At 41.2% G+C, this 13,285-nt stretch overlaps 1 protein-coding gene across 1 annotated transcript; it reads right to left on the bottom strand.

Moving 5' to 3' along the window:
* Positions 1 to 2,452: 2,452 nt before the first annotated feature.
* On the bottom strand, positions 2,453 to 3,442 carry LOC114552992 (olfactory receptor 1-like). Its single transcript, XM_028574086.1, has one exon. It carries the CDS (start codon positions 3,440 to 3,442, stop codon positions 2,453 to 2,455), a length of 990 nt encoding a protein of 329 aa, XP_028429887.1.
* Positions 3,443 to 13,285: the final 9,843 nt, after the last annotated feature.

Genomic DNA, 13,285 nt, shown 5'->3' with positions numbered 1-13,285 from the left:
CAGCACCGGGACGGCTCTTGTTAAAGTCTTTAATGACATCCACTTTAACACAAATAGTGGCAAAATTTCAGTCTTAGTATTACTTGATCTCAGTGCTGCATTTGATACGGTAGACCATGACATATTACTTGACCGATTGGAAAACTGGGTTGGTCTTTATGGCTCAGTACTAAAGTGGTTTGAATCCTATTTAAAGAATAGGGACTACTTTGTGTCTATAGGTAATTATACATCTGACCATACAAATATGACGTGCGGAGTTCCCCAAGGCTCAGTTCTGGGACCTCTTCTATTCAACATCTACATGCTTCCACTGGCTCAGATTATGGAAAACAACAAAATAAATTACCATACTTATGCGGATGACACACAAATTTACATAACTTTATCACCAGGGAATTATAGCCCAATACAACAACTGAATATGTGCATTGAACAAATTAACGACTGGATGTGCCATAACTTTCTTAAATTAAATGAAGAAAAAACTGAGGTGGTTGTTGTTGGAGCAAAAGACTTAGACTTAGACTTAGAAAACTTTAATGTCCCCGAGAGGCAATTTGTTGTACAGTACAGGCATATAGACACATAATCCACAACACAAACACCGAACCAGACATCCACAGCGCTACCCATCCAACACATCAATAAATAGAATACAGCAAAAAGAGTATATTGCACAATATCATAAATAAATAAAATAAAAAAAACTACTGCACATTGTCCTACTTCACATATATTCCTTCAGTTATACCCCTCCCTAAACCTTATTTAACTGGGAGAAACGATTAAACGTCAGCACTCAGCTTCAAACGACAATGTTAAAAACAACAGACAAAGCCAGAAATCTTGGTGTAGTCATGGACTCAGACCTGAATTTTAAAAGCCACATTAACATAATTAAAAAATCAGCGTCTTATCACCTTAAAAATATATCAAGGGTTAAAGAATTTATGTCTCAGCAGGATCTGGAAAAACTTGTCCATGCTTTTATCTTCAGTAGACTTGACTACTGTAACGGTGTCTTTACAGGTCTCCCTAAAAAAATCAATCAGACAGCTGCAGCTGATTCAGAACGCTGCTGCTGGAGTCCTCACTAAAACCAAGAAAGTGGATCACATCACTCCAGTACTGAAGTCTCTACACTGGCTTCCAGTGCCTCAAAGAATTGATTTCAAAATACTTTTACTGGTTTATAAATCACTAAATGGTTTAGGGCCAACATACATTTCTGATCTGCTACTACAATATGACCCACCCAGACCTCTCAGGTGGTCTGGGACAGGTCTACTTGTTGTCCCCAGAGTCAGAACTAAACAGGGGGAAGCAGCATTCAGTTTTTATGCTCCACATCTTTGGAAGAAACTCCCAGAAACCTGTAGGTCCGCTGCAACTCTCAGTTCTTTTAAATCTAAGCTAAAGACCTATCTTTTTGATGTTGCTTTTCTTTAAATAATCTATTTTATTAACTTTTATTCTTATACTGCACTATCAATTTTATTCTTGTCTTTTAATGTTTTTAATTTGTTTATTAATGTTTTTAAATTGTTTTTAATTGTCTTCTAACTGCTCTTTAATGTTTTATGTAAAGCCCTTTGAATTGCCCTGTTGCTGAAATGTGCTATACAAATAAAGCTGCCTTGCCTTGCCTAAAAGGGAGTTTTTCCTTGCAACTGTTGCATTTACGCATTTATGCATGCTTTTGGGAGAATTACTAGAATTGTTGGGTCTTTGTAAATTAAAGGGTGTGGTCTAGACCTACTCTATCTGTAAGGTGTTACTGTAAGTGATACAATATGTTAATTAAAGAAATGATTACTGTTGACACTATTGAGACAAGAGCAAACATTTATTGTTTTTCTTTTATTTGTTTAATTTCCCAACATAACTTGAAAGCATACTTTTACACACAATGCATATTTTGGACATGTTGAGGACCACTGTACAAATTAAACCTGCTCAATATACGTTCAAGACTACAAGGTTTAGCGTGAACCTCATTAGTATTCACCTGAAATGCCCATGCACAGTTACTGAATCTAAAATGTCTTTAACAAATGCAGTTGCTGACTGTAAAATATCTTTAACAAATGCAGTTACTTACTCTAAAATGTATTTAACAAATGCAGTTACTGACTCTAAAATGTCTTTAACAAATGCAGTTACTCACTCTAAAATGTATTTAACAAATGCAGTTACTCACTCTAAAATGTCTTTAACAAAGGGACCATATTCCTTTGCATTTCTAGTTTGCTCTTAGTTGTTTGCATCTAGCTGCTAAATACTTAATATACTTAACAACAAAAACATCTACACCATGTCTCTCAGATGAGGTGAAAACGATACAAACCTAACAAACAAAGCAACAATTTAAAAAAAGCACTTCAAGGACAACTTCAAATTAAATTCTAATGTCGTGACTCATGTACCTCTTCAGTTGGCCTGGGTATTGTTAAAATTTGTTCGATCCCGATACCGTGCCAGTTCCTGAACGAAACAAGTTACAGCAACCTCCCAACACAGAACTTGAAAGCAGACTTTGACACATGATGCGTATTTTGGACATGTTGAGGCCGTACATTACAGGGTTAAATATCGGTTGGCACGTCAGAAAATACAATGACAACAATATTCGTAACACGTTGGGTACACTGCTCATATCAAACCTGCTCTGTAATATTTCAAAGAAAGAACCTAAGAAAAAGTTGAGCAGAGAAACGAGGTGAGGTGTGCAGGTACTGACAGCTTTCTGTCTGGTCTGTTTAGAACCAGAAAAACACACTTTAAGGATCTTAATGTAAGTGTAAAAGATTACAGATACAGGAACACAGACTGTTAGAGAAACAGCAATGAGTTCATAGACATTATTTACTCTTGTTTCATAGCAGGCCAATTTTATGATGTAATAGTTGTCACAGTAAACTTTATTAATGATGTTCCCACACAGCTGTAAGGAGGCACTCAATGATGTTGTGACAAAAACCGCAAAAAATGGAACAGACCATGTCACAGCAATAAGCACAACAACCTTCTTAGATGTCATATGCATGTGATATTGCAGAGGATAACAGATAGCAAGATATCTGTCATAAGACATGATGACTAAGGTCCAAGATTCTACACCTCCATAAGAGTACAAACAGAAAATCTGCAGGAAACAGAAGGGAGCAGAAACAGTGTGAATGTCAGAGAGGATCTGAACCAGAAGGAATGGAAACAACCCTGTACTACCATACAGTTCATTTACAAACAGGCTGCACAGAAAAAGGTACATAGGTTCATGTAAGCTCCTGTTCATACAGATAACCACAATCAGCAAAAGATTAGCACAAACTATGAAAACATACAAAGACAAAATGAGCAAGAAATATAAATATTTAAACATCTCAGTGTCAAAGTAAGCAGCAAGTGTGAAATATGAAACATATGAAGAGTTTATCATGATTCTCCTTTTGGTTCAAAGTACTGTATTACAGTATGATTATTATGATGTCATATGTTGTCTCTTACAAGTGTGCAACACAATGTTAACATGTATCAGCTGAAGCATCAACACAAACAGTATTATTACAGTCAACAAATGAGTGAGGAATCATGTGTGACAAACATCTTACAAGTTACCGCTCTTATTTAAAGTCAACACAATGGTTAGGAGAGAAACTACAAACAGTTTGTGACATTGTGTGAATGATACTGTGAGTCACTCCGTACTGAACTGTAACTCTGCTTATGTTTCTTCTAAACGTTTAGAGTCAGTGGATGCCCACAGCAGCAGACTGACGTCATCGTCAAAGAAACCAGCTACTGATTGTCTAGCTGATGCTCAGAAAATAGTTTGAATTTGTTGGTAGTTAAAAACAAATTCATTTAAAAATGATCTAAAGAAACATAAAAATTTTAAAGTGGTGGAATCACTTTAAATTCAAGATTGTTAGTCATATATTCAACATATCGTTACATGTTAAGAGAAAGTAAGATGTAAGATGATGAAGTATGAAGAGAGACAACATTAGAGTAGTATGTAGATAGTAGTATGTAGAGAGACAACTGTAGAGAGTAGTATGTAGAGAGACACAACCCAGTCTCACGGCAGTTCATGATATGGTCACGTGATTGATTCTATTGATTCATGTACACTGACATGTTTATCTCGTTTTTTTCGTGATCCTCAGCACGTTTTTTTAAACTTAACGTATTTCAATGGGAAGCACCTTTCGTGATCACATCACAATCGGCTGCTGCAGAGAAGCTGTATACAGCTTTGATATTATTGGTATTTTAAGCTCAATAACCGCTCTTTTAATCAACATTTATTCACCAGATCTTATCATGGTTTATATGTATTTCTTTTAATGTTATTATTTCGGTCTATTTCGACCAGGGAAGCTGGATTGCTTTGTTGTTTATTGTTCTTTTTAAAACTATATTGCTACATCTATAAACACTTATTTACATGTTATCATGGTATTCATTTCTTTATTTTAATAATATTATTTTGGTCTTATTATCGGTGAAATATTACAGTATGCTGTAAGACAGAACAGTAGGCTACGATATGAGCCAAGCTGGACCCACTCACAGCCGATATCCCACAATGCAATGCGGGCATTCATATCAGAGAATAAGACAGTGATCAGCAGGTCTTTAACGCCAGTATCACTTCAATGTACATATTTAATCAGTGGTTTTGTCACCAGCAACAACACGTTGCTCAGCTTTGTTCCAGTAAGTTATGCACTGTAATAACGTTTAAAAAAATCAGCGAAATATTCCGGAAGTGACATAGTAATTACTGCTCCACAGATAGGAAAGATACAATATTCGTAATATTGATGTTTTTGTCTAACGTTGTATTTGAGGATTTAAACAATAAAGATAACAATATTAATAATTGTCTCATTTTTGCTCGGTCGGTCGGCGGGCGGCGGCAATCTGCAGCAGAAACACAGGAGCCGAACATGTCCTCCCACCCACCCCGGAAGAACTACAAGTACATTAGCTTTGTAACAGGTTCTGTGGTGTGTCTATCTTGGGAGTTGTAGTTGTTTTAAATATATTGGTATATTTATTGTAAGTAGAAGTTGGCAGTGTAGAATTTTGGATACAACTTGGGTTTTTTGGGATGGGGAACACACTGGTGTTATCAGATTTTAAAAAGCTAATTGTTAAATAGGTGAAAATAGCTTATTACGATATTTGACAGTGCTTACAGTGGGTAAACTTTGGAGACCATGTCTCCATGATAGCTGAGGTCCAGAGCTTTCTATAACAGCTGGTCTTATGTGTCTAGCACCTACTGTTGCTAAATGACAAGCCTTCAAATATATCCAAGCAAGAGTATCCTCTTCAGACTGACATATGTTACTCTCTAGGTTGAGACCTTTTCAATGATGTGTTTGCTAAAGTCCTACAACAACTCTGTAGGTTGAGACCTTTTCAATGATGTGTTTGCTATAGTCCTACAACAACGTTTACATTTTGACACATCATGGAGACCAATCTGCAGGCTATAGCCTCCTTTATTGTCCCCAGAGGGATATCTGCCTTGAGCTCAAATGCTTCACACATAACACTCAACATATTGTTACATGTTCAGAGAAAGTAAGATGTAAGATGATGTAGTATGAAGAGAGACAACATTAAAGTATTACGTAGATAGACAATAGTAGAGAGTAGTATGTAGAGAGACAACAGTAGAGAGTAGTATGTAGAGAGACAATAGTAGAGAGTAGTATGTATAGATACAACGGTAGAGAGTAGTATGTAGAGAGACAACAGTAGAGAGTAGTATGTAGAGAGACATCAGGAGAGAGTAGTATGTAGAGAGACAACGGTAGAGAGTAGTCTGAAAAAGCGAAGATTCACATATGGACATTGGTTGGGAGGGTAGATGGGTCAAACAACACATGACTTTTACCCAAGTGACCAGGGTTCATGTCCCAGTTCTTGTCAAAGGTGTCACTGAAACTCACATTTTTTAACCCCACCCTCGTTCTTTTCCTAAACCTAACCGTCCCATTGTTGGAAGCGATGCTTTCATATCTCTAGTGGTATGCCGTGGAACTCCAGGCGTGTGCCTGGACCAATAGTTTTTTGTTCCGACAGGGTGACTCAGAGTTTGAACAAAGCTGAACCTTAGCTGTCGTGTGGGGTATCTATGAGGAGGGAATCATCTAGTAGATGAAGAATGGAAGGAATCCTGACTCTGTTTAACTGGATCCAGCAAAACGCCTCGGAAACTAAATTGAATAAGCTTGGGTTACTTCTGCACCGGAAAGTCAAGCACGCCGCAAAGTATTATTTCCTCTCCCACCTGACGCCGAAGAGATGCCACTGAGTGTAAGGTGAATGGGAACTATTTTGAAAGTGTTGGTAATGTTTGTTTTGGAAAGCCAGGCACTTTGACCTGCTAGTCTGATTAGTGACGTTGTTGACGGTGGCATAATGCAAAGAGATGGGCTCTGTTAGAATGAGGCTATTAACGCTAGAAGAGAGGCCTGGACCGAGGAGCAGACAGATTGAACATGTATCTTTTCTTCCCTGAATATTTCCATGGGGCTACACCTAGAGGGCTTCTGCGAAAGACGAAACATGGAGGGGACTGAAATGGGCAGATAACATTCACATTAGTCATCTCTTTTGCTGGCAGCTGGGAGACCATTACTGACTCTTTAAATGCCGACAAAATTTTTCTTGGTACGTATGTAACTGTACAGAGAGTGAGTACACCAACCCGAAAACTTTGGGAAAGACCAGTAAAAAGATGATTTAAAAATACAGAATCAGGATGAGAAGATAATTATGCTGCTAGACAATTGACGTTTATTGGAGAGGATGTATAATTGTTCAAAATGTCTTTGAACCTTGTTGATTCCTCCGCTGTGAAGGGACCCGGGGTGGAATATGCCAGGGGCAGACTGGCCGAGGGTGAGCATTGTGGCAACTGCTGCAGATGTGAAGAAAGTGACAGTTGAGGAATGTATGTATGCTCATGTTGAAATTGTTGCAGCAGCTCTACTCAGTGTTCCTCACAGATGACTCACCCTATCTCTATCTTCGGGCGTGACCCAGCCTTCATGACCGTAGGTGAGGGTAGGAACGAAAATTGACCAGTAGATCAAGAGCTTTGCCTTCTGGCTCAGCTCTCTTTTCGTAACAAAGGTGTGATACATTGAATGTAAAACCGCCCCCGCTCCGCCAATTCTCTGACCAATCTCCCGCTCCATTGTCCCCTCACTCGCAAACTCCTTCACTTGGGATAAGGACCCATTCCCTACCTGGAGTAGGCACTCCATCGGTTTCCTGCTGAGAACCATGGCCTCAGATCTAGAGGTGCTGATCCTTATCCCAGCCGCATCACATTTGGCTGTGAACCGATCCAGTGCTGAAGGTCAACGGCCGATGATGCCATCAGGACCACATGAGATCCCCAGCCCACCAAACTGCAACCCCCTTCCCACCCTGACTACGTCTAGATATCCTGTCCATATATATTATAAACAGGATTGGTGACAAAGCGCAGCCCTGGCGGAGGCCAACCCTCACCTGAAACGAGTCTGACTTACTACTATTACTACTCTCACTTTTGTCACACAGAGATCCTGAGAAGGGACCCCCTCACCCCATACTCCCGCAGCACCTCCCACAGTATCTCCCAGGCTCCCTCCAGGATCTTTGCGAGAGTGAAGAGCTGGTCCGTTGTTTCACAACCGGGACGGAATCCGCATTTTTCCTCTTCAACCTGAGGTTCGACTATCGGCCGAGCCATCCTTTCCAGCACCTTGAAGTAGAATTTACCAGGGAGGCTGAGAAGTGTGATACCCCTGTAATTGGCATACACCCTTTGGTACCCCTTTTTTAACAGGGGAACCACCATCCCGGTCTGCCATTCCTTAGGCACCGTCCCAAACTTCCACGCAATGTTGAAGAGGCATGCCATCAAAGACAGTCCCTCCACACCTAGAGCTTTAAGCATTTCTGGATTGATTTCATCAATCCCCGGGGTTTTGCCACTGTGGAGTTGTTTGACTACCTCAGTGACTTCCATCAGGGAAATTGACGACAATCCCCCATCATCCTCCAGCTCTGACGCTAACATAAAAGGCGTATTAGCTGGATTTAGGAGTTCCTCAAAGTGCTCCTTCCACCTCCCTATTACCTCCTCAGTTGAGGTCAACAGCGTCCCATCCTTACTGTACACAGCTTGGATGGTTCCCCGCTTCCCCCTCCTGAGGTGGCGAACGGTTTTCCAGAAGCATCTTGGTGCCGACCAAAAGTCCTTCTCCATTTCTTCTCCAAACCTCTCCCACGCCTGCTGCAATGCCTCTTTCACGGCAGAGGCTGCAGCCCTTTGGGCCCTTCGGTACCCTGCAACTGCCTTCAGAGTCCTTTGGGGTAACATATCCCAGAAAGACTCCTTCAGTCGGACGGCTTCCCTGTCCACCAAGGTGTTCGTGGGTTACTGCCCCTTGAGGCACCTGAGACCCTGAGACAACAGCTTCCCACCGCAGCTTCAGCAATGGAAACTTTGAACATTGTCCACTCGGGTTCAATGCCCCCAGCCTCCACCTGAGGTGTGAGTTGAAAGTTGGTCGGACAGGGGCCTCTTCCATACGTTCCCAATTTACCCGTACTACAGCTCTGCCCCTCTCTTCACCTGAGTGTCCAAAACATACGGCCTCAGATCAGATGAAACAATTATAAAATTGATCATTGACCTTCGGCCTAGGGTGCTCTGGTACCAAGTACACTTATGAGCATTCCAATCTTTGAACATGGTGTTCGTTATAGACAATCCATGACTAGCACAGAGTCCAACAATGAACAACCACTTGCGTTTAGATCAGGGATGCCATTTCTTCCAATCACGCCTCTCCATTACATGTATCTCCATCATCGCCCACGTGCGTGTTGAAGTCCCCCAGCAGAACTATGGAGTCCCCTACTAGAGCCCCATGCAGGACTTCATTCAAGGTCTCCAAGAAGACCAAATACACCAAGCCTTTGTTTGGTGCATATGCACAAACATACAAAGTTTCTCCCCCACAACCCGCAGGCATAGGGAGACGACCCTCTCGTCCACTGGGGTGAGCTCCAACAAAGCTGTGCTCAGCCGGAGGCTTGTGAGTATCCCCACACCCTGGGCAACTACGGAGAAGAAAAGAGTCCAACCCCTTTCCAGGAGTATGGTTCCAGAACCGAGACTGTGAGTAGAGGTAAGCCCCACCAGATTTAATTTGTATCGCTCCACCTCCCGCACAAGTTCCAACTTCTTTCCCCACAGAGAAGTGACATTCCACGTCCCCAGAGCCAGCATCTGCCACCCGGGTCTGGTCCATCAAGGCCCCTGACCTTCACTGCCACCCATGTGGCAGCACACCCGACACCAGTGGTTCCTCGCACAGGTGGTGGGCCCATGAGATAGAGAAGGAGGTGCCACGTTGATTCTTCAGGCTCCGTGGCAAACCCACACACCAGGCGCTCACTGACGAGCCCTCCATCTGGGCCTGGCTCCAGACGGGGGCCCCAGGCTTCCTCCGGGCAGGGTAACTCTACCTCTTCCTCGTTGAATCATAGGGTTTTTGCACCATTTTTTGTCTAGCCCCTCACCTGAGACCACTTTACCATGGGAGACCCTACCAGGAGCAGCAAGCTCCAAACAACACAGCCCTCAGGTTCATAGGGACACGCAAACCTATCCACCGCAAAAAAATGATGGTTCCCGGAGAAGATAAATTCTTGGCTGAGAAAGCTAAAGTTTAAGTATTTTAGATCATGTGCCTTTGTTTCATATGAGTGACATTAAGACTGTCAAAATTAATGTGATATAACGGATTAATGCTAATTCCTTTCAATGCCACTAATTTTCTTTGATGTGCGATTAACGCATGCAAGTTCTGTGGTTTGGGCTTTGGGCCACGCCGCAGTTTGTGAAATCAGGAATCGATGCAGCAGTAACGTGGATGGTTGGCAGGAACAGAACTCCTTGAGCAGGAATGGATAAAGAAAAGGCTCTTTTGAATGTACTGTCGATGTGAACTGAGTTACCACCGGAGTACGTCCAGTCTCACAGGGGCGTCGGACTGGGGGTTGAAATGGGACTGGGAACCCAGGGCCCTCATGTGAGAAAATCCAGAAATGCTGAAAGCTCTGGGTGTTGAGGGACTGTCTTTGATAGGGTGTGTGCCAATTACAGGGGTATCACACTTCTCAGCCTCCCTGGTAAAGTCTACTTCAAGGTGCTGGAAAGGATGGCTCGGCCGATAGTCGAACCTCAAGTTGAAGAGGAAAAATGCGGATTCCATCCCTGTTGTGAAACAACGGACCAGCTCTTCACTCTCCCAAGGATCCTGGAGGGAGCCTGAATTCGAATTAGATCCATTAGCACCTCCGCGGGGGCTCTCCACATACATCATGGTTCGTTTGCGACAATATGTCGTATACGTAAATTGTCGATAACTGCTGAAAATTAGGGGGATTTCCGGGCATTTACGGGGACGGAAATCCCACTTTTCATGCAGTGTTACCTTTGGTAAAACGTAAACTGATGTTTGAAATGATTTTGCTGGTTGGTGAACCCATGAATAATTTTTTGGATTTTACCTTTGTGGCAAAGCCTGATTAAAACTAATTGTTGAAATAAATTATTTTGTGTATCTTTTTGACATAACATTGGTCATTGCTAATGACATACACAGTAATTAATCTAGCATACTTTCATTAAATAAATCAAGAGTCTACAATTAGGCTATACTGAGTCTGATGTATTTTAAGAGATTTTCTTAAAATTAAGTTAATACCTTTTAGAAAAATGTCACCTGGGGTAAAACTCCCCCTGCTGCTACCCTGATTTGCATTTGTATAGCTCATAGCATTTTCATTTACATGTTAAAGCCTCCCCTAGAATTAGAGGGAGGGGGGGTCATGAGGGGACAACTGTCAAGCAAGGCCCACGTCAATTTCCGACAATTCACGGCAGTTTTCGGTGTTGCCTGTAAATTGCAGTGTGCAGTCATAAACCTGAAGTTCCACGACAATCTACAGTGCTGCATACTGACGAAAATCTCACTTTTCACGCAGTGTAAGACTTTTATATAAGCTACGTATTTTAGACATTTGCAGCCCATAGATTAAAGGGTTGAAGATTGGATGGCAGGTCAGAAAGTATAACGACAAAAAAATCCATAACATTTTGGGTACACTACTCATATCAAACCTGCTCTTTACTATTTCAAAGAAAACCCCAAAAGAAAAGTTGATCAGAGAAGCGAGGGGAGGTGTACAGGTACTGAGAGCTTTCTCTCTGGTCTGTTTAGAACCAGAATAACAAACTTTAAGGCTCTTGATGTACGTGTAAAGGATTAAACTGAGAGGACCAAAGAGTGCAAGACTGAGAGGATCTGAACCAGAAGGAATGGAAACAACCCTGTACTACCATACAGTTCATTTGCAAACAGGCTGCACAGAAAAAGGTACATAGGTTCATGTAAGCTTCTGTTCATACAGATAACCACAATCAGCAAATGCTTGGCACAAACTATGAAAACATACAAAGACAAACTGAGCAAGAAATATAAATATTTAAACAATTCAGTGTCAAAGTAAGCAGCAAGTGTGAAATATGAAACAAATGAAGAGTTTATCATGATTCTCTTTTTGGTTCAAAATAATGTATCACAACATGAGTATTATAAGGTCACATGTTGTCTGTTACAAGTGTGCAACAGTTATAATATTAACATTTTTTAACATTTATCAGAGAGTGCACCTAAAGCATCAACACAAACAGTATTCTTAAAGTCAACAAATGAGTGAGGAATCATGTGTGACAAACATCTTACAACTTATCACTCTTATTTAAAGTCAACACAATGGTTAGGAGAGAAACTACAAACAGTTTGTGACATTGTGTGAATGATACTGTGACTCCATTTGTACTGAACTGTAACTCTGCTTCTGCTTCTTCTAAACGTTTAGAGTCAGTGGACGCCCACCCTTATTTCAAACATGTAAAAAAATTACGATATTAACTTAACATGTCCAAAAAGGAATAGGAAGAAGCAAAAGCTAATTTAAAACTAACCCTTTTCCAGTACTATGTAATAGTAATCATTAAAACGTACTGCTCTTTTTTAAAGTCAACACAATGGTTAGGTGAGAAACTACAAACAGTTTGTGACATTGTATGAATGATACTGTGAGTCCCTCCGTACTGAACTGTAACTCTGTTTCTGCTTCTTCTAAACGTTGAGAGTCAGTGGACACCCACAGCAGCAGACTGACGTCATCTTCAAAGAAACTAGCTACTGATTGTCTAGCTGACGCTCAGAAAATAGTTTTAATTTGTTGGTATTTGAAAACATTTTCATTTAAAAGTGATCTAAAGAAATAGTGAAAGATGTGAAGTGGAGGTGTTATGTTTATTTCAAGTTTAGGAATCATATATTCAACATATAACATCGTTCAGTGTAATGCTTTGTTGTCCCCTCCTGTTCTGTCAAATACTGATGCTTGCTAAATCAACTTTTAGTCTAGAGTCTGTATGGAACACACTGGGCAGAACAGCAGCTTGACCGCTGCGCTGTGAGATGACATAGCATTAAGAGCAGTTGTAGTGGGAATTGTCCAAAAAGGCCCTAAGGCCGGACTAATCTGACCCGTTATTTAATTTCCGCACCTTCTTTTATTGGACTTACGTTCACCATACACAGGGATCAATCAGAGACAATGAGTTCAGTCAGCCAAGTTTACTGAGTCCAGCATTTCAATCAGGAGAGACTTTGTTTGCAGATATGCAAAATATTTATTGTACAACTGTAATATAAATTGTACAGTCTTTTGGAGATTAGACTCCATCAAATTAATAATATTTTTAAAGGGTTAGAGAACAGGAACACAACCCCCCGATGGAGTCTAGACATTGGTGGCGGAGGAGAAAGAGATCAGAGACCGGACCGAAGAGGCAACGAAGCAGTTAGCCGGGAGAAACACGAAGACCGGAGGCGGCAGGGGAGGAGGTGGGTCGAGCGCTTTGCCTGAAACGATAGCTGACAGCACAAGGAGAGAACAGATTTAAAGCAGAGTTGTAAGGCTGTGATTGGCCCTTGAATTTTGTGGCCAAGTCTGATTGGTTTAACTGGTTAAGCATCACTTCTAAACAGCTGATTTGATTTAAGAATGAGTAGTGATTGGGTTAATGACGTCTTCCTGAAAGAATTTGCACTGAGCTTCATAAGAGTTACAACACAGCTGTGGGTTCACAAAACAGAGACCAAGTTTCCCTAGC

The sequence above is a fragment of the Perca flavescens genome, chromosome 3, assembly GCF_004354835.1.
Source record: "Perca flavescens isolate YP-PL-M2 chromosome 3, PFLA_1.0, whole genome shotgun sequence".
In the NCBI taxonomy this organism is placed as follows: domain Eukaryota; kingdom Metazoa; phylum Chordata; class Actinopteri; order Perciformes; family Percidae; genus Perca; species Perca flavescens.
The sequence above is the reverse complement of the archived record's forward strand: the minus strand, read 5'-3'. Positions and strand labels throughout refer to the sequence as shown.

What these genes read in the sequence shown, in the direction of transcription:
- LOC114552992 (XM_028574086.1), bottom strand. Translation starts at nt 3,442, where the DNA reads ATGATAAACTCTTCATATGTTTCATATTTCACACTTGCTGCTTACTTT.